Genomic DNA, 22470 nt, shown 5'->3' on the forward strand with positions numbered 1-22470 from the left:
GGTGAATGCTCCACAACAGCTGGCCTGGAATTTGCTACTAGACCAGGATGGCCTGAAACCCATGGAGACCAACCCCCCCCCCCCTTTTTGCCTGTCAACACACTTGGGAAGAATTTTTTTTCCTTCTATTAAAGGTGGATAAACTGCCAATGGCCAATATTCCACAAACCTCCCCCATCTTGACACCCCATGTATGTGCCTTGGACACTCCTGAGACAACTTCCTATCACACTGGTCCCTTTCTCAGCAATTATAATTTAGCCAGTCACATCAATTCTGAGGTCTGGCTTCCACCAAGGAGATAAGGCTGAGGGATGACCTGTGTTATCACAAAAACAAGTGAACTTCCTGCCTCATGTGCTTGCTCACTGTGTGGTGAAGCACTCTTTTGCAAAAAGAAACTGCCTTTATAGGTTGATTTTTATTCAGTGTGTGTTTGTGAGACAGAATATTCTCCAACAACATGCAAAATAGAGTATAGTGTCTGACCATCTCTTTTATGGTTGGTAGATTTCCTGAATTCTGGGCACTTTCTGAAGGATCTACAAAATGATAAGATACAGAGTGTAGACAGAGTTCCTTGAGAGCAGGAGAGTCGTTTAACCTCAGAGATTATGGTAGTTAAGAAAGGGAGATGGGGATTGGTGTACGAGGGGTTCAGACAAGGCTGGAGATTTGGAAGGTCCCCATAGCCTTCTAAGAGCTTCTCTGTGTCCTCTTCAACACCTCCATGTCTTCATTCCCACTCAGGGTTGGGATATTTGGTGCTAGAAGCTGAGAGTTGTATGGTATGGTGGTAGGGCTGGCCACATGGGCAGTGCAGCTGGCAAGCATAGCCTGCCTGGAAGTCAGTGTTCCTGCAGCAAGAAGGGTTAAATAAGACACGGAATGGTGCAAAGGCTTATGATGGAAGTTTTTAAAAGTTTAGAGAGTCTAATAGCTACACAGAAGGGTTTGTAGAAGTCAGAAGGGAAAGCAGAGATATGTTTATTGTAAAAGTCATCCAGACTTTCATATGAATTTAAAATCTCAGTATTCTAATGAAGAAAAACCCATCCTGTCATGTGCAGGATACATCAACAATTACTACTCTTTTGCGGTGTTCAATGAAAATCACCGGGCTGTATCGGAAGGCCCTCACACCCATTCTCCAGAGTGACATAATTTTTTTTGTTTTTTGCTTTGTTTTTTTGAGACAGGATTTCTCTGTGTAGCTTTGTGCCTTTGCTGGAACTCACTCTGTAGCCCAGGCTGGCGTCGAACTCTCAGAGATCTGCCTGCCTCTGCCTCCCGAGTGCTGGGATTAAAGGCGTGCGCCGCCGCCGCCGCCGCCGCCGCCGCCGCCGCCGCCGCCGCCGCCGCCGCCGCCGCCGCCGCCGCCGCCGCCGCCTACACTACCACCACCACCAACACCCGGCTCAGAGTGACATAAATTAAAGGTATTTCTCTACTCAAGTAAATCTATGGGAAAGCTACAATAGTTATATACCAAAGCAATACCTAGTTACATGCTTTACATAGTCCCATGAAAAAAATAATTCAACTGGTCCTAATCCCTGATGCAAGGCACTTCAAAGCACCCACACAAAATGCCCATGTAAACAGCAGTGCAGTACATCTTTTAAATAACATGACTCATACACGGCTTGACTAGACTTAAGGAAAATAAAATCCATCATTGCCACAGCTAAAAGGCATGTTAAGATGCACAAGAAACTGCTTCTCTGAAGACTATTTAACCTCTGTGGAATATAAAAACTTCACAGACATTTCATACTGCAAAACCAGCATGTTCCTTGGGTATGCATCAAGTCAGAATATTCATGAGTGATCAGGATTGAATTAATAGGTATTTCTGAATACCTGGTTTTAATATCCACCAGCCCTAATGGGCTGGACTATTTGTAGCACCATGGAAAATGCATTAGAAACCACAAAGGTACAAATTCCAGCCAACCTTTTCATGACTTTCACTTAGTCCATAGTAACAAACAGTAGTGACAATCATTTTTAAATTATTGACTAATTAGTTTTAATTAGCAAGAAAAATTCTGCATTATCTTAGTACATCCCATGTACACACAGCTTCAGTTTAAACAGAATTATCAAACATCTCCAGCATCCTGTTGCTCTCCCTGAAAGTTCATTTCTTACTACTTTCCAGTCAAGGATAAAATTAGAACAGTGATAAACACTGATGGGGAAATTCAGTAAAATACACAATTGGCAAACTTAAAAGGTCTACGCATTCTCAGGAACCTACCAGCTCATCAAAACAGTTTCTGTCTCTGAGAGGACCAGCACACAGGAGTGGGAGGCCGAAGGCAGGGCTTAGGCCCATCAGGTCAGGCCACACTCTGATTCTATTACTAAGCAATTGCCATATACACCATCTGGAGAGTGTGACCAGGAAGTTCTGAATTTACCCCCGGCTTCCAAAACTAACCAGACTCCACTGAGGGTAGGTTAGCTTCTTAAATGAAAATCGGCACATCTGCCTTTTACTAGTTTGATTCTTTCTAGCATGCCCTTCTGAGGCATTAAAAGGGATAATGGCATATATAGGTATGCACAGTCAAGAATCAACTATAAATATTCAGACTGTTGCATTTTAAAATTACATCAAAGTAACTCCCCAAAGAAAACCAGTTTCTTCATAAATGAAATATAGTATATAAGAAGCTGAGATGATGCATAATTCAAATACAAAACTCAAGTAGAAAACACCCTATTTTTTTCCTTCCAAACTACATAGGTTCATACAGTTGACCCTACCATGTAACTGCTCCATATATAATTACACCACTGGTATAAAGTACTATTCATACTAACTCTTCAGTTAGGAAACTGAGGTTCTAGGTTCTGCCAACTGCATTAAAATTGCAGCATTGAGGCAGAGCTGAGAAGCACCGTCATTAAGCATGGCTTCCTTCTTCCCGTTCGTGGGTCCCACAATTATTAAAAGACGGGATCTGTTCTGTAAATGACTGTGTCATCCACTGCCCATTTGGAACGTCACCAGGGGCCGCTTCTCCTCTCAGCTCGGCACCGTCGGCTGTCAGCCCATTTGAAGGAAAGCTGTGAGGTTCCCCATTACATGGATTTTCACCATAAGCCCTGCCATACGCTGCTTCATAGCCGGGATCATACTTTTCTTCCTTAACAGCCATCTTCTTTGCATCCTCTTGTGCGAGCTGCAGGTCAAACGTGTACTGCACCTCCTGGACGTCTGTGTTCCGCTCAATGCCTTTCAGCCGATCTCGTAAATCCTTCAGCTTAATGTAGTAATGAACTTTGTCCTGGGCTCGAGGAAACTGAGCGCATCTGGCACTGGAAGATGGCATGACATAGCAGAGAGTGTCTGTGTCTGGGATCTTGTGGGGCTGAAGCCCAAATTCCAAGTTCTTAACCTTCACTCCAAACACTTCTTTGCTGAAAATTTCATAAATACATTTTCCATTAAACACCGCTATGCGTGGCCGGTATTTCTGCAGTTTCTGCACTAGGATTTGCCCTCCTTCCCGAAATTCCTTACTAGACAGATCCTTGCTGCCCGGTGTTGTCCTTTCCACCATGTTGGTGAATCCAATGCCATACTTCCCTGGTAAGGTGTGGTCATCCGTGTGATTCAGCTGAACCTCACTCAGCCCTGACAGGAACAGACACTTCCAGAAATGGTTTCCAGGTCCAGGGTAATGATGCCCTTTGTAAGCAGCCATTAATCCTGGGTTAATGCCGATGATCACCATGTCCAGATTGAAGGTCAAAATATCAGGGAGAGTCTTGGTCAAAAGCTCTGCTTCAGAAACGCCATTGAAACGGTCCACTTTTCTTTTCACTTTAAAGGTGTCAGTGATTTTTTCTTGCTTCTCTTTTGATTTTGTGGACTTGCCAGATTTTTTTGACTCAGCAGTTTTCTTGGGTTCCACTGGGTCCTTGGGTTCTGATGCTCTGGTTTTCCTTTTCCTTCTTTTTAGAGCCTCTGGTACAGGCTCATCGGCAGGAGCTTCTCCTGGCATCCTATAGTGATATTTTATTTGTGCTGAAATGTGATTTTATTTGTATGTTAATAAAGTTGCCTGGAGATCAGAGCTAAGAGCAAGCCATTTAGCAGAAGTCTGGCATGGTGGCATACACCCTTAATCCGATCATACGGCAGGCAGAAAACGTATCAGCCACCGATTCCCCTGTCCTCTCTCCTCCCACCCCCCAGCCATTCCCTCCAATCCACCCCCCATTCTCACCTCCTCCAAGGCAAGATCTCCCCTGGGGAGTCAGCCCAGCCTGGTAGACTCAGTCAAGGCAGGTCCAGCCCCCTCCTCCCTACACCAAGGCTGAGCAAAGTGTCCCAGCATAGGCCTCAGGCTCAGAGTGGGAGAACAGAGAGGAAGATACCATGATGAATGAAGACCTTAGAGGAATAAGAAGAAGCAGAGAGGACCTGAACCTTTAATCTCAGTATGAACCATAGAGACCTGGAGGTCTGTATAGATAGGCAGTGATGAGGAAGTCACATGGTTGGGTTTAGAACCAATGAGAAGGCAGAACAGAAAGGCAATAAAAAGACAGGACACAGGAAGAAGGTCTCTCTCTGAGGGCAAGGACAGCATCGAGTGGTAAGATAAGGTGGTCTTAGCCCTTGGCTATTGCTCAATCTCTGGGCTTTTAACTCTTTATTTGGCTGTGTTTCTTATTTAATAAGATCATTTAGAATTACATTTACAGCATCTGCTATTCAGTCGTGACAATGTTAGGAGCTTCAGCAATCATTTGTTGAAATGGAAATGAATAGAAAGCTTGAACTTGCTCCAGGGAATAGCTGCGCACGCCCTCCGCATCCATGGTGTCGCCACTGAGAGAGCGGCCTGCTCTGCCACGGTGTGCTACCGCAATACTCTTAACTTAAAGAACTCCCATTCATTGATTGCCCTCCCCACCCCAGGGGTCTCGGTATGCCTGTACCATGGGTCTATATTCCTGTATATCAACTAACCTTTTCACCATGGGAAACTGACCTGAACTCTTCAGCAGAAACGGTTCTATGAAATAGAAGGGGACTAGACTTAGTACTCCTAAACAAAGGGGGAGGGTATGTGCTGCCTTGGGTGAATCCTGTTGCTTCTATGCTAACCACTCAGACATTGTTAGAAATACTCTTTAAGAGCTCAAAGTAAGTCTTCTTGAAAGACAAAAAAGAGAAACAACCATAATTTTCCTGGTTTCATAAACTCTTTAATTGGTCCCCTTGGCTAACAACCTATTGTTCTCCATTGCTGGACCATTACTTACTGTTTTGATACTTGTGGTGATATTTTGTTTGTGATCTAACAAATACAGCTTGCCTGAAGATTAGAGTACAGAGATAAGCCATTAATTAGCCATAGAGGCCAGGCAGTGGTGGCACATACCTTTAATCCCGAGCATTGAGGAGGTAGAACAGATGGATTTCTGTGAGTTCAAGGCTACCCTGGACTAAATGAGATTAATACAGTCTAAAAGAGAAACAGAGCCAGGCGATGATGGCTCACACCTTTAATCTCAGCACTCAGGAGTCACATGCCTTTAATCCCAGCACCAGGAAGGGCTGGGTGGAGAGAGGAATATAAAGTGGGAGAAAAAGAAAAGAAAAGAAAAAAAAAAGCCAGACGGTGGTGGCGCACGCCTTTAATCCCAGCACTCAGGAGGCAGAGGCAGGCAGATCTTTGTGAGTTCAAGGCCAGCCTGGTCTACAGAGTGAGATCCACAAAAGGCACAAAGCTACACAGAGAAACCCTGTCTCAAAAAACAAACAAACAAATAAATAAATAAATAAATAAATAAATAAATAAATAAATAAAGTGGGAGAAGACAGGAGCACATTGCATTGTCTGAGGATTTGTAGAGACAGGACCCTTTTCAGTCTAAGGATTCCTAGAAGTAAGAAGTCTTTCTAGTGGCTGGCTACTCTGTTTCTCTGATCTTTCTGCTTTAACCCTGACATCTGACACTGAGTTTTTATTATCAAGACCAATTAGGATTTGTGCTACAGATATTCTTAATGATTGGTTCATATAACATTAATCTTGAAAAGTCTTATAATAAAAAATCTAGAGCCAGATATTGGGGTAAAAGCTGAAAGATAAGAGAAGCAGAGCAAGCCACAGCCAACCTCATCTTACCAACTCCTCAGCCGATCCTGCTTCCTCAGACTGCAAGCCTTTGAGTCCTCACCTGAAAGAATGTCAGCTGAACTGCCTTAGTTCCTGTTTCCTCACGCCTTATATACCTTTCTCTGACCTGCTGTCACTTCCTGGGATTAAAGGCGTGTGTGCTTCCCAGGACTGGGATTAAAGGTGTATGTGCTTCCCAGGACTGGGATTAAAGGTGTGTGTGCCGCCACTGCCTGGCTCTTTTCCAGTGTGGCCTTGAACTCATAGAGATCCAGACAGATCTGCCTCTCAAGTGATAGGATTAAAGATGTGTGTCACCACTGTCTGGCCTCTATGTCTAATCTAGTGGCTGGCTCTGTCCTCTGATCCTCAAGGCAAGCTTTATTGGGGTACACAATAAACCACTACAAGTTCATGTGTGATTAATGTGCTGATTAGATTTGTGAGAAACTGCATTTCTAAAGTGGAACTCTTGGTCTTCTGCTCATAATACTTTCCCCTAGCCACCCAAACCCTTGAAAACCCAATGTAGGAAGATTTATATACAGACAATGAATCAAGGGTTTGATTCTGTTACAAACTCTAGGAGGAAATATGGAGTCCACAATAATTCAAAATATTAGTCACCTACCCTGTTTCTTCTGCAGTTATGAGAAGAACAGTTGGTTAAAAGTTAAGATAAGGCCCCAGTTGTGTCAAGAACTATGTTAAGATAATCACGGACTTGTGTAAGCAAATCCCCTGTTAAGCTTGTACAAATACCTTGTTACCACAAATTGTACTACTAGTTGTAAAATGTTATCATAAGTTGTAAATTCCCAGAATGCACCCTCAAGACTTAATCTCAAATTGTAAAAATTCCTTTCTTATATCACCCTTGACCCCCCCTCCCACTTATGGCTTTTGCTTTAAAAAGGAGCTACTCCCTCTGTTCGGGGTCATGGTGTCAGAACCCAAGCTGCCTGTGGCTCTAACTAGTTAGAAGTTCTGCTACCCCATGGTGATGGAGTAAAGTTGACTTTGTTCATTTAACTTTGGTGGCCTAGTCTTCAATATTTGTGTGACTCCCAGACCCAACACATTCTCATCTGTTCCCAAGCTGTCACGTTGACATTACTATCACAATATAAAACCCAAACAACTTTTAAAGTCCCATAGTCTTCAAAAATTCCAAAGCCGTAAAAATTTAAGTTCTCTTTAAAACCCAATGGCTCTTTCAAAGTTCAAAGTTTCTCAACTGTGGGCTTTTTAATAATAATAATAATAATAATAATAATAATAATAATAATAAAACCCCAAACAAGTTAAAATAATTCTTATTTCAAAAGATAAAAACCAGGGCACAGTCACAACCAAATCAAACCACAAACAAACTTCAACACTGCAAAACATGCTTGATGTCTGGGACACACTCATAATTCTCTGGGTCCCAAAGAGCCTGGAGAGATAGCTTCATTTCACTACCTCTACAGAACAAATAGCTCATTTCATAGGCTCAGGACAGCCTCCACTGCTGTCTTTGGTGGTGGTTACACATGGTACTGGTATCTCTAATGTCCTGGGGTCTCCATTGCAACTGAGGCTATGCCCTCACCAATGGCCTCTCTTCAGGGACTCCAGCACTGCCACAAAATGCCAAGCCTCAGCTTCTCTTCATGATCTCTTCACACCTTCAAAACCAGCTCTACCTTGGGGACTGGAGAGATTATTCAGTGATTAAGAGCACTTGATGCTCTTGCAGAGGACTAGTGATTGATTCCCAGTACCCACATGGTAGTTCCAAACCATCTCTAATTTATTTTTGAAGATCTGATGCCCTCTTTCAATCTTTGTGGGCACCAAGTACTTACATGGTGCATAGACATACATACAGACAAAACCTTTGCATATAAAATGAAATGGGGGAAAAAAGCTAATAAAACTTTCATAAATACAAGCACCACTTGGGTGACTCCTACCAGGTTCAGACAAAAGCATGAGATGTAGTCTTTGCCCTCTCCAGACCACAGCTTGTGTGTGCTCAACCTGAGGGTATATTCCCGGAAGACTGTACCTCAGTGATACCTGTTTCTTCTCAACCATTGCTCATTTCTTAGCCCCTGTTAACCAGCACGGATTGTCAGAGTGAAGTAGTGGTTTTACTTCAGTGGTGCTGGTCTCTAGCTAATCACAGCTATTCTTCAGCTCCAGCTGAACAGACACCACAGATTGATTAGTAAGTCAAAAAATATAACTAGGTGGCACAGGTAGACTTTGCTTCCCTCTGAACCTTCATGAGGGAGTCCCCCATCACCTGCCTTGTTCTCACCTTGCTTTCCTCTCATCTCTCACAGAAGAGCCACTGAGCTTTGATCAGCCATTGGCTTTTCCAGTCCAAAGTTCCAATGCCACCACAATCCTTACCATATCACATGGTCAGGTCTGTCACAGCAGTACCCCACTCCTGGCAAGAAGTTCTGTCTTAGTTATTTTTCTACTTCTGTGATAAAATACCAAGATTACGGAAACTTATGGCAGGAGGGTCAGTTTGGGGCTCACAGTTCCAGAGGGATAGGAGTTCTTTGCCATCATGTCAGGGAGGTGTGACAGCAGGCTGCCACGGTGGTAGGAACAGCTGAGAGCTCACATCTCAAACACAAGCAGAAAGCAGAGCAAACAAACTCAAAATGCCATGTGGCTTTTGAAATCACAAAATCTGCCCCCCCCTTTATGACATATTTCCATTAGCGATGCCACATCTCTTACATCTACCAAAACAAGGCCATAAATTTGTGGCCAAATATTCAAAATATCTGAGCCTACTGGAGTCATTGTCACTCAAACCACTAGATACAATGAAAATAGTCCAGTAAAAGAAAGAAATCAAAATGCAGAGACCATGACAAGCATGCCACCTAGAAGATGAGCACTGTAGGAGGCTCAGTCTGCTTGATTTTCTTCAGACAGAAATGGGGGAGAGAGGAAGTGTGGGAATAAGATAATTGAAGGAGGAACATGGAAACACAGATCCCTTTTCTTTTTTCATTAAAACATTTTAGGAGACAGAGTCTAATGTAGCTGAGTCTGGCCTGTGTCTCAGTTTGTATCTGAGGCTTGCACTGAATTCCTGATCCTCCTGTCTCCACCTCCCAAGCACTGGGATTAAGGTGTGCAGCACCGCACCAGGCTGTTCATTTCCTATTAGTAACCGCCTCTGTTAACTGAGTGTGCTAACATGGGCACATCTGGGCCTCAGCAGAGTGTGTCACTTGACACATAGAGGAGAGGCAGACAGTACTGGAGGTGGGAAGCCATGAATCAGTGTGCCTGGCCCTGCTTTTAAAAAAACAAAGAGGGTTGGTCATCAGCACCTTCAAGGATCCTCCACTCCTTGTACTGAGCACTCATGATTCAGTTTGTCTTTATTCGGGAACTGAGTATTCATCATGGTCCAGGAGCAGTCTCAAAAATAATGAGCTCCATGGGGAAACAATCTGCAGTCCCCAGTATGTAGTTCATCCTCCAGGAGTTCTTGATGTTTATCTCAGGACAGCTCCCCATTTCCTTCAATGCACCTCAGTCCCATTTTGGCCTGATGGTATTGGTGGAGCTGTCAGTACCTCCCTATCTATAAATGACATGTAACACCCAGACACAGGACCCTGCAGTGAGGCACCTGGGACTTAGCAGCATCTAAAAGGTCACCACACTGAGGTTCACATTCAAGGGAAGTGAAGGATGTGACCAGAAGTTGAGACTGGAAGCTGTGGAGTTGGAGAACTCTGTAAGAACCACCACTAGAATGAAATGAGGTCACCCAGAAATGCCTTAGGCCATGGCACACTATGGATAGGACTCCTTTCTCTCCTACATCTCTCTGTTGTTTACCCTAGTTTGACACCAATTACCTGTTCTTTTGACTCCTGGAAACATCTACCATCTGAGGTGACCACATTGAATCCTGCCTCAGTTACCTGGGATTGACTGCAAGCCCCACCCCTCACCAACTACAGACAGATTCTTTAATCACTTTAATTTTTGTGTCTCTGTGGTGGTTTGAAAGAAAATGGCTCCCATTGGGAGTAGCACTTTTAGGAGATGTGGCTTTGTTGGAGTAAGTGTGGCCTTGTTGAAGAAAGTGTGTAACTGTGGAGGGTGGGCTTTGAGGTCTCCTTTGTTCAAGCTATGCCCAGTGTGGGACATAGACTCCTTCTGCTGCATGTGGATCAGCATGTAGAACTCCTAGCTCCTCCTCTAGCACCATGTCTGCCTGCATGCCCCATGACATAATGATAATGGACTAGACCTCTGAACTGTAAGCTAGCCTCAATTAAACATTTTCCCATATAAGAGCTGCCTTGGTCATGGTGTCTTCCCACAGCAATAGAAATCCCAACTATGACCGTCTTTATTAGCATAGTTGGCAGTATTCGGTTCATGACACAGGGAACGACAGGTAGGTGGTAGGAGTGCAGAGGCTTCCCATCATACTAGACATGAGAGTCATGATTTGTCAATCACCTGTAGTTATTGTTTCCCATTTTTTTTAAATTTTTTTTATTTTTTTTATTTTTTTTAAAAATTTTAAACTCAAGCTTTGTGTGACAAAGACTAAATTCAAGGACAGATTGTCTAAGAGAGGCCAACTATTCCCATTCAAGTTAGTCAATTAGTTTCCTGTGAGTATAAAATGTTAACAACCATGAAGTAGATTGGGCTAATTACAAGTTTTCTTTGTTTCTAAACAACTAAAAAGGGGTGTTTTCAGTTAGTCAGTTTCCTTCTACCCTTGTCTGTGTGTTTCTGCTACATGTAAAATCCCCAGCGAAAACAATTCTTCTTTCACTTCTGTGTCTTGTTTTGTTTTTAAAGTAGAAAATATTTTAAACACAGAAACATCTGTTCTGTAGCTACAGAACTGCTCTTATACTGACTTCTGGGAGAGAAAATAAGATTCCCATTTCTTCCTCTACCTACAACCACAAAACAAACCAAAGCAATCCAACTCCTAATGTAGTGTCATGGAGAACCTAGGTCTGGAACGATAGGTCATGCTAATTCTGCTATATGCTGAGCACAATTATTTACATTATTGACAGATCTATTTAACAAAGAGCCATCCCAGAGCTTCCTGCAGCAGCAGCAGCAGCAGCAGCAGCAGCAGCAGCAGCTAAAAGAGTCGCGAGCAACGGCGTCTGCGAATGGGCTCATCAAAGACCCTCCTCCGTCTCTCCTCCCCTTGACCCTCATCTGATTCATTCTCATCCTCCTCTGATTCTTCTGATTCGTCCATGTCTGCTGAGTCATTTTCTTCTTCCTCCTCCTCAGCTTCCTCTTCCATCTCTTCATATTCATCAGGACCCATTTCCAATCGGGCTATAGACACCCTGAATGTTGGACATGCCATGTGGAATCGGGGGATGGCAACATTAAAGACCTTGTCCTTAAAGTACAGAAAATGGAAGGTATAATACCCTTCCATATAGCCTGATGTTGTAGAAAATGTGGTGCAGCTTGTGTATTCATATATCCGACCTGGGCTAATAATTGGAAATTCACCAACTACTCCAGGTCCTTGAACTTCTTCCACATCCCCTTTAGCATTCGTTATCCTCCAGTAGCGACTGTCCAACTGACAGGCCTTCTCCGGAAGTGCTTCCCTTGACATTTCAATCCTGATTCGGTATGTGAAGAAATAGTGTGGTGGGTGGACAGAGCTGAGTTCTGGCAGAAATGATGTGGACACTGAAACTGTAATATCTCCAGTTGTTGCTACACACTCTGGGTCCTGAATATATCTGAAAATCTGGTCTCTGATGATGGGGTAACCACCTGATACAACATTGTTGACATAGGATGTAAACCAGTCAGTAAAAGTAGCACCTATGATAAACATGTCAATAGCAGCAGGATTCCGAGCCATTTGGTCTGAACATTGGTAGAACACTTCGTTTTTATTCCGGCCCTCTGCAGCTTCCACAGCTATGTACTGACTCAAGCCCGTGTGGATGCAGAAGGTTAAAGGGAGGCAGTATTTCAGTCCCTGTCTCTGCTGAAATCCTCCGGCAGCCATATCGACGTCTAGTAAATCTTCAAAGCGATAGTGATTGGACAGTGCCATACTTCCCAGCAACCCTGGAACCACTAACTTCTGCCCATTGTGAATCCGATATGAACAGCGATAATCATCAGGGAGCTTGCAACCAATCTGAGCTTCCACAGCATCCAAGTCTTCCTCACGTGCGCCTTCTTTCAGAGATAAAACCATCCGAGGACACCTGGGCTCCAAGTACTTCTTGAGGTCATCCCAGGCCTTTTTAATAGCAGCATAATGGTCAATGTATCTTCCTACATCTGAGTAAGTAGATATGAAGAGAGATCTCCAGCACTGTTTCTTCTGGGATTTCTCTTCCTCGGTTATCAGCCAGTATTTTTTGCAATGTCTTCTCCACAAAGGATCATGAGTTGAGAGCTGGTTGAGTCTTCGACTGACATGGCAACAATTGATTAGGTCCCTGTAGTCCACGAAGGATAAGATGAGCAGAAGGGGGTCGGTGGGCAGCGACTCCAGGGTGAACGGCAGCCCGAGCTCGGCCTCCACGGCAGCCATCTTGCCCGGCCCGCTGCAGCCTGGCACCACCCCGGCCCCGCCCCTGCCGCCCGCACCGCTCTGTTTCCCATTTTTAAAGGATGAAATTATGTACACCATTGTTGTAAATGCTTTCCTCAGTGAACACACACAGTGAAGTATAACCTATTTTATTTCAATCAACAGGATAACAAACAGAAAAGTTCCTGGGACCCCAGATGTGGAAACTTAAACCTTCTCATTATTCTTTGCTTCTAAAGACCACAGGCGTCACTTTTCCTGCCCTTGGGATGACAGACTTCCTGCTCAGTAGCACCTTGAATGCTGAGGCCAAGGCTTAGGTCTTATGACCACCTCAGCAAGAGCCAAGGCTTGTCAGAGAGTGCTCATTAATATTGTTTATAGATATGTGGAGCTGTCCAACCTGGGTCCACAGAGGCACAAAGATGCCATTGTGTGACCAGCACCTGTATCCAGAGCCTGGGTCAGCTGAGTCTCAGAAGAGGACATTGAGGCCTAAGAAGTGCAGGATGGGGAGGAAGGAGGCAGAGTTCTTGCTGGGGAGGGAGCTGGGCTGAGTCATTAGAGAGGGCAGCCAGGGAAGCTCAGCCATGGACTCTGGGTGCAGGGGGCCCTGGCCTCTTTATTCTTCTCCTTGCCCTTCTCATCCAATGTGACTTAGACCTGGGGTGACTTTGGTGTCCTGTCAGTGTTCAGACAAATGAGAGGGTAAAATCTAGCATAGTGGGGGCTTTGTCTGAGAAAGCTGATGCAGTCGTACAAACACTAGCTCTCAACTGTCTGTGTCTGACCTAAGAACCCATTACAGGCCACAGGTGTGGAAGGGGCTTCAATTTTGCAGGGTGGGCTAGGGTTCCATCACTCCTTTCAGCAGCCCTCAGATGACCAACACATCAGAGGATCCAATATTCTTTGTCAAAGTTGATGTTCCTGAGCGTACACAGTTGAAAAACTGACATATCCCTTAGTGAACACTTAATTGTGATCCCTGACATGTAGCTAGAGATATCCAGCTTCTGGGTAGCATCGTGAAGCACAGACATCAGGGCATTCATGACTCCTCAGGGGCTTAGGATGCAACAGAGAAGGTGGATGATGGGTAGAGGTGAGGAAGAAGGAGTGAGACACTTGAGAGTAAGAAGCACTCTAAGAGAGCACAGCTGTCTCCAGGTACAGAATGTAGCAATTCAGGTGACGGTAGGTTTGAATGTGGCTAGGAGCCTCTTTGAAGAGGTGCTATTTCAGGAGACCCAGAGTCTACATACATGCCTGCCAGGCATGAGCAGTAGAGAGATCAGATCCTAGATTGCAGTGTGGGCTCTGTAAATCATCAGGACTTTGTGTGGAGAAGTATCCTAGTCCCTTTGTGGTCAAGAGGTACAGGAATGTCACCTTCCAGAGAAGGGGGCCAGGGCAGCCATTTTGTCCAAAGGAGCAGAGCAGGGCTAGGCATAGCCAGGGAATGAACTCCTCCCCACATGATTGGCCCAGAGTGTGGGCTGTGTCCCTACCCCACTCCTGAGTCTCTTGTATTCTTCTGGTCCTTCAGGAGTAACACCTTTGGATGGTGCAGACATTGCAAGGCATTGTGTCTTTTATCTTCAGTGAACTACCACCATATTACCCAACACCAACAATATACACCCCCATGATGGACATGTATTTGGCCATGACAGATGGCCAGGAAGGGTGTGGCTAGTGTAATTGTGGCCATAAAGGGCATCCTCTGAGGAGCCAGCAAAGCCTCATAGACTCACCCCAGTGACCTGCCTTGTCTAGAGGACAGAGCCGAAGATGCAGAGCCTGCTCCTGACTGTCACACTGTTTGTCCTGGTGGCTGTCCTACAAGCTCAGGATGACCTGCCCTTCCTCTCAGAAGAAAAGAAAGTGAGGCAGTGAGGGATGGTGGACAGGTGTATGTGGAAGGCTTGACTGCTGGCCAGTGTCTGAGGACTGGAGCTAGCACTCATGAGTGTTCAAGTCCTCTGAGTCTGAACAGAGACTGCTGATCTCCAGCACACATGGGCTCCTGAGCCACAGAGTTGGAACAGGAAGGGTCCTAGAGCAGGGACACCCAGAACCAGAAATTCTCACTTGTTAGGACCTCTTGTGTGTTGTTTCCTAGACTCTGGATATGGACACCTGCTTCTAGTTTGCCACCAACCAGTAGTTCTAATATAATTTTAGGGAGCAAGGGGTTGGAGAGTGGAACATCACTAACTTGGAGGCTGTATCTTGGATTCTGAGATGTGTGTTCAGGCTGTATGCCTATGGGAACCTGGGGGAGACTTGGGGCTGGGCAAGTGTGGGCTCAGGACTCTGTCTGCCCCAGCTCTCAGGTGTCTGGTTCGTGAAGGCTACAGTGAATGAAAGAAACCTGACAGAGCTGGGGAGACCTCTGGATCTGTTCCCTTATACACTGTCATGTCTGGAACAAGGAACTTTGGAGGTCAAGACTACGGTCATGTGAGTATCTCCAGTGTGTCTTTTCACCTTTCTATCCCTTCCTTTATTGTGTTGGGATATTGATGATAGAAAAGCCCCTTCATTAGAGGGGGCCACAGTCTTAGATTTCTACAACTTGGAGGGGTTGATATGGCATTTCAGGGGACATTGTTCTAAGGATAATGAAGCAGGTGAACTCAGTAGAGCACAGGCATGTGTTCTGAAATAGTCTATGGGTTGTTTTCTTGTTTTCCAGGTATGAGGGCCAGTGCATTAAGACAATAATGCATATGCAGAGAACAGAGAAGCCTGGTCAATACAGCTCCTGTGAGTCTTTATCTCAGTTTCTTCTCCTGTTGCTGTCAAAAAACATTCTAATCAACACTGCTTAATGGAGAAATGCTTTAGTTCAAGGTTTATTTCAAGGTACAGTCCACGATGGTGGAGCATTCCTGGCAGCTGGAGCATAAAGCAGCTGCTGATATTATGTCCATAGTCAGAAGAGAGAATGAATGCATTCATGCTGGTGCTCAGATGGCTCACCATTTACACAGACCAGGATCTGCTGCCCAACAATGCTCCTGCCCACAATTAAGATGTTTCTTCCACAATAAATTAGCATAATATTTCCACTGTCACGGCCAGTGGACCAAAACTCAGGCAATTCTAGATCATGTCAAGTCATTAGCCAATAAGGTTCCCCTGGCTGCACCTGATTATCCCTTGCAAGCAAGCTCCTGGGGTTTGCCTTATCCCTGGCCTGCTTACTTTTCAGGAAGACTCACCCAGTTAATTCCCAGTTGGCTTTAGAGATCACAGGCTAGTCCACAGAAGAGGCCATGCCTCTGTCCACTGTCAGACATGGAGACTGAAGCTTAGGATTTAGGAAGCAGGCCAGGGTAGCTTCTAGGGTACAAGTCAGGCACAGCTTCCATCTTCCCTGACACCTGTGGTCCACAGCTGGGGATGACACCTTTCTAGGAGGAACTTCTGTCTTGTGATTGCAAGGTCTGGAGCCATCTGGCTGGGTGCTCATGGGTTATTGCTGAAACATTCTAGACTGTTCCTTAGTGTTCTCTGAATGTTGTTTTTGAAAAGGATGCTACACACTCATTTCTCTTTAATCTGCAGTTTCCGGCCATAAGCTCTTGTACATCTATGAGCTGCCAGTGAAGGACCACTACATCATATACATAGAAACTCTTGTGCATGAGAAAAAATTCCTTTCAGGACATCTGATAGGTGAGGGACCCCAGAGACACTACCTCCTACCCATGCTCTCTATTACCATTAGCTATTTGAATGTGTAACAGCTACATCCTGGCACTGGGAATTAAAAGCCCTCTGGGTATTCCTCTAGCAGCTCTGGTTAAGGTACTCTGTGGTCAATGTGCATGCTCTGAAGTGGGAAACTGTGGTATGCGCAGAACTTCCATGAGCAGATGTGGTCTTGAGCACTGACCAATAGGAGAGAAGATCCAGCCAGTGACTTACTACATGTCACTTGCTTGGGTCTCAGGTTTCATAGAAGGCATGCCTTCTTGACAATTTGTGTCCTAAAGGGGCCTTTTATGGGCAATGCACCCCAGGGACAGGATGCATACTAGTGACCCTGAAACATAGTGTCCTTCCTGTTAGAGTGTGACATTGTTTGACTTTTCAGGATGTCACCTATATTCTTGGTCATATAGTATCCTTATGTGTCAGTGATATCCATTTCCTGTGGACAAGTCATCCACCCATATCCCACCTCCATGTTCACTCTGAGGGCTCCTCCCCCTTGCTCCCATCTTCTCCAGGTTGAAGGCCCTAATGCTGGACAGTGTTCCTGTCCTTGTGTCGCTGGCTCCCAGCAGAGCTGTGCAGTCATGTCTCTGTTCATTTTGCCTCTACCCACAGGGAAGTGCCCCAAAGAAAATATGGAGGCCCTGGAAGAGTTTAAGAAATTCACGCAGCACAAAGGACTTCTCCAAGAAAACATTATTGTGCCTCAGCAGAGGGGTGAGAGGATACTCTGCTCCGCCCCCTGCCCCATGTCCCCTCTATGTCACCCATGCTGCTGCAGCTCTTGTCTAACCATGGGCCCTCCTTCACCAGCAGGGCCCTTCTTGTCATCTTAATCATGAGGCCATCCGAGGGGCAGGTGTACTCTGGGTCTTCACCTTGATACTTTCTTACATTCATTTTTTTCTTTCTTTTACAGAACATTGTGTTCCCAAACATGGCCGTGGTAAGTGATACTCTAAAGGAACCCTGAGAGAACCCAGATTCCTCAGTTCCAGGGTTGAAGTTTCTATCTGTTCTTGACCTTGCTCCCATCCTCTCACTCAGGAGGGACCATGTTTAGCCAGGAAGCAGCGACCACCTCAAGAGGTGTCCTCAAGTACTATGCCCAAGAAATCTGCCCTTTCTTTCCCCAGAGTCCTTCCCATTATATCATGATCTCCACTTTCTCTGGGTACCCACCAAACATAATTAGAGATCTACAATGTCAAGGAATTCAGAACTGTTCTGGGGCCCATGTGTTTTCATAGTGACCTCCCAAAGGCTTGATGGAAGGAAAACCTCTAGTAGGCACCTAACTCATAAGTAGCTACTCTCTGACTGCTACTCCCATGGTAAGAGGAGAGTTCTCTCACATGTGTTCCTCTCTCTGTCACAGCCCACCAGGACCACAAATGCTGAGCTATCTTTGCTACTAGTACATGGCAGTGACCTCACTGGACAACTCTCCCCTGGACCACCGTCTACTGAGTTGCATTTCCCTGACCTGAGATTTATTCCTTCCTTGATTGTTATTCCCCACTGGATCACCATCCTGCTTTAGCTTTCAACCCCTCTCTGCCCATCTGAATCCAATAAAGAGTTCAGCATTTTTGTCTGGGTTCAGCTTTTTTGTGACAGACCTTCTCAGTTAAGAAGTTTGATGTGATATTGGAATTAACAGATACCAGACACCAAGTAGCATGGCACCCAGCAGTCCTGTAGAGCTATGTGATATCTTGGAAGTTCAAATGATGTGCACCCAATGCCAAACAGCTTCAGAAGATTTCTGACACTGAGGAAGGAGAATTTGAGGAGCCACCAGGGTGGGCAGGACTGGCGATGACATCAGGTTTACAAATGTCTACTGGTCCCTACAGAGATCTTGCTCCATTGGGGGAACTTCATGTAATCCTGTGAGGGACCTAGCTTTTAATAATGTAGTAGCAGTGGCAGGGGTGGAGGGAGGAAGATTGCAGGACCCTCCCTCATCACACCTCAAGGAAGGCAGACCTGGGTGCAGAACTCTGGTTATTTTGACTTATTTTGGCTTTTGTGTGATTGGTTAATATTCAAGGTCTGTGTTGGCATTGCCGCAGGGACATGGTTGGACCACAGTGATGGAGGGATTGACCAGTACTTTGAATGATAAAAGTCATTGCCAATCTTAGTTGTACATGTATTCCTGGAGGATGAGTGTGCAACATCATTATCCCTGAGAAGCTGCCCATGGCTGTTAAATAAGCATCAGCACTAACCCTTTAGCCCAACTCCCACCCTCACCTATTGTCCTCTCCTGCCTCTGTCTGCCTGGACCTGGTCTTCTGGACTTGGCATAAAACCCTCAACAAGTTGGAGGGAAGAGATAACAAGAAAAGTATAAATCTGGTGAGCACTGTGTGTGTATGAGATCCAGGTATATTTCAGAAAGGTCAAAGTCCTCCATGTAAAAATATAAAAGTAGTGGACATATTTTACTGAACTATGGATAAAAAGTTTGTTTCATAGTATCAAAGTATAGTGTGAAAAGTGAAATCTTATGTGCAAAGTAGATTTGACTGCACTGAAGTAGATATGCTTTAAAAATTTAGTTTGAGCCTGATGGAGTGGTGCTCAACCAAGCATTTGGGAAAAGGAATCAGATCTCTGTGAATTTGAGACTAGTCTTGTCTACATGGGGAGTTCCAGGGCAGCCAGGACTACATAGAGAGACCCTATCTCGAAACAACCCCAAACTTAGTATTTGTCTAATACAGTTGATTTTTCATTGGATTTTTGTTTCAATAAGTTTTAATCCATGTTTCCATCCATGTTTCATGCATTTAAATCTGTGTTTCTGGCACAATTTACTCACCCAAATCTTTCTGTCTTGGCATTTTTGGGAGGTGTGCCTCACCACTTGACTCATGGAGGTGCCTCCAGATTATCTCCTGGAACCTGTGCAGTGTTGCCCATTGAAGTGCATGGCAGGCTGTTTGGAAGACTGTGAGGGACTCAGCACATTGCGTCATGAAAAGCCCCATCTCCTAGAAGTTGAGTAGCTTGATCTACTCCCGCTAGTTCCAGGCAGTTCCACCAGAATTTCCTCTTCCCTAGCAATTATTTACTATTTATATAACCTTGGTGACAGGAAAGGTTCATGAATTGTGTACATTTCTTGTGAGTTTTGTGGGCCTCCTCAAATCCTCTCCGCAATGGAATTTTCATTGCTGTCAGAGTTTTCTTTGGGCCACCAGCTCAAAAATAATCATGTGGAGACTTATTATTAATTATGAAAGCTTGGTGAATAGCTTAGGCTTGTTCCTAACTAGATCTTATAACTTAAACTAACCCATTTATATTAATCTACATTCTATCATGGCATTCTCTCTCTTCCATTTTGCACTTCCTATTTCTTCTCCATGTTTCCTGGTGTCACCCTGCACCTTGATTATCTCTTTATATTTTCTCTCTCTGCCAAGAAGTTTGACCTTTATCTTTTGCCTACTATTGGCCATTCAACTCTTTATTAAAACAATCACAGCAATATATCTTTACATAGTTTACAAATATCCCACAATATATTCATCATTTTGTCTAAATAAAAAGGAAAGATTTTAACTCCAGCATATTAAAACTATATACAGTAAGAATAATTATTGGGTAGAATTAAATTTGCAATATACAGTCCTTTTGTATTTTGCAAATTTGGAGAAAGGACTGTATTATCTATCCTATCTTTGCAAGACCAAAGTTTATAGTCAAACCATTTTCTATCATAACTTATATTGCCTTCCTAAAAATATCTTTTTGAATTTAAAACATGTTGTTAGATAAATAACTTAAGCTTTTATGCTTCTCAACCTTATAAACTATACATCTCTTATGTAGGTTTATTTTCTGAATTTGATAACAAGGAAAACTGCAACTATAATTATCTAGTCTATAACCCTATTAAAGACCCCAAAAGGTCTATTACTATTACTCAAGGAAACAGAAAGTGCAGAGCAAGCAACTTCCAAAACTATAGAAATGACAGAAACTGGTGGCTGTCTGGATAGTTAACCAAGGTCCCTCTGCAATGTTGGGACATTCATCTTCAGCCTACAAGCCTAGAACATCTGACAGACATTCTTGTGATGCAAGAATTTTGTAGGACTGTCCTACCTTGTCTTGGCAAAGTTTGGCAGTTGTCTTCTTTTGTGTCTTGCTCATCTAATTTGGACAGAAGACCATGAGCAGTTGAGACAAGGGCAGTTTCTTGCCTAATTGGCTAGCTCTGTTACATTGAAGGCAAATTCCATATGGGGGTTCTTCAATGCCTGTAACTAGAGTTTCCCTACCTTGCCCACAGTCAGGACAAATCTTTGTCACCCGCCAGTCCCACAGCCTCTCAGACCCAACCAAATAAACACAGAGACTTATATTGCCTTATATGCAAACTGTATGGCTGTGGCAGGCTTCTTGCTAACTGTTCTTATAGCTTAAATATATCCATTTTCATAAATCTATACTTTGCCACGTGGCTTGTGGCTTACCGACATCTTCACATGTTGCTTGTCATGGTGGCGGCTGGCAGTGTCTCCTTCCACCTTCCTGTTATTTCTTTTCTCCTCTCTGTTAGTCCTGCCTATACTTCCTGCCTAGCCATTGGCCAATCAGTGTTTTATTTATTGACCAATTAGAGTAATTTGACATACAGAACATCCCACAGCAAATGCCTGTCATCCTTTTTTTATGTATATTGGTGCTGACAGGAACAGATGCGTCTTACCATCATAAGAATCCTTATATTATTAAAATATCTTAAATTCCATTTTCTGCAGGTCCCTGAAGTGTTTGAAGACCATTTGTCTATCTAAAATATATCTCATGTTTGACCTTGAAAATATACCTAACGTGGCCACAAATTTGATTGCTAGATTATTAACTACTGAAATATATTTTTTAATTATCCTAAATGGCTTGTAATAATAACTTTCAAGGACTAGAACTTTATGGTACATTGTTAAATCAGTTTCATAGGTATAATACCTTAAACAAAAGCAAATATATATGTGTGTGTGTATAATTATACATATATATCATATAACAAAAATAAACTTAAATTTGTATCAATATACAAAAATATCTTTTTTTGGCCAAAGAAAAATAAGGTAGTTTTATTTCCACTCATCACTGATAGACTCCTAACACTTTAACTAACCACTACTTTTTAAAAATAATTTTTTATTAAAAAGATTTTCTTTCTTTTTACATACCAACCCAATTCCCCCTCCCTCCTCTTCTCCCACTTCCCCCACCTACCCCATACCACCCCCATCCCTTCCTCATAGAGAGTAAGGCCTCCCTTGGGTAGTCAACACAGGCTGCTATACCATGTTGGGGCTAGACCTAGCCCCTGCCCCCTGCATCAAGGCTGAGTAAGGCATTGCACTATAGAGAATCGTGTCTAAAAAGCCAGTTTGTGTAGCCAAGGTAAGTCATGGTCCCATTGCCAGGGAACCCACAAACACATCAAGCCACACAACTTTAACTCACATTCAGAGGGTCTAGTTCAGTTACACGCAGGCTCCCCAGCTTCAGTCCAGAGTCTATGAGCTCCCATTAGCTTGGGTCATCTATTTCTGTGGTTTTTCCCATTTTGATTCTGATCCCCCACTTGTTCTTATAATGCTTCCTCCCTCTCTTCAACTGAACTCCAGGAACTTGGCCAAGTGCTGGGCTGTGGGTCTCTGCATCTGCTTCCATCAGTCACTGGATGTAGGTTCTATGATGACAATTACAGTAGACATCAATCTGAGTGCAGGGGAAGGCTAGTTCAATCACCCTCTCCACCATTGCTATGAGTCTTAGCTGGGGACAATCTTGTGAGTTCCTGGGGTTTTCCCTAGCTGCAGATTTCTCTCCATCCCCCTAATGGTACACTCTCTCAAGATATATCTTTCATTACTCTCCCTCCCTGTCTCTCCCTCATGTTTCCACCTTCCATTCCCTCCCATCCCATCCCCTCTATTCCCCCCCTCTCAGTTTGCCGAGGAGATC

At 44.1% G+C, this 22470-nt stretch overlaps 3 protein-coding genes across 3 annotated transcripts; 1 reads left to right on the forward strand and 2 right to left on the reverse strand.

The window, feature by feature from the left end:
* Nucleotides 1-2915: 2915 nt before the first annotated feature.
* LOC114686948 (G/T mismatch-specific thymine DNA glycosylase-like) lies at nt 2916-4842 on the reverse strand. Its single transcript, XM_028861644.2, is given in 2 exon segments — nt 2916-4020; nt 4718-4842. Coding segments are annotated over 2 exon segments (1230 nt in total).
* Nucleotides 4843-11282: 6440 nt separating this feature from the next.
* LOC114686949 (F-box only protein 3-like) lies at nt 11283-12789 on the reverse strand. Its single transcript, XM_028861646.2, has one exon. The coding sequence runs from the start codon at nt 12736-12738 to the stop codon at nt 11299-11301; it is 1440 nt and encodes a 479-aa protein (XP_028717479.1). The 5' UTR covers nt 12739-12789; the 3' UTR covers nt 11283-11298.
* A 1743-nt stretch (nt 12790-14532) lies between these two features.
* LOC114686944 (vomeronasal secretory protein 2-like) lies at nt 14533-17421 on the forward strand. Its single transcript, XM_037204416.1, has 6 exons — nt 14533-14625; nt 15071-15204; nt 15440-15510; nt 16315-16425; nt 17083-17184; nt 17387-17421. The coding sequence occupies exons 1-6, from the start codon at nt 14533-14535 to the stop codon at nt 17419-17421; spliced, it is 546 nt and encodes a 181-aa protein (XP_037060311.1).
* Nucleotides 17422-22470: the final 5049 nt, after the last annotated feature.

Source organism: Peromyscus leucopus, chromosome 4, assembly GCF_004664715.2.
Source record: "Peromyscus leucopus breed LL Stock chromosome 4, UCI_PerLeu_2.1, whole genome shotgun sequence".
Lineage (NCBI taxonomy): Eukaryota > Metazoa > Chordata > Mammalia > Rodentia > Cricetidae > Peromyscus > Peromyscus leucopus.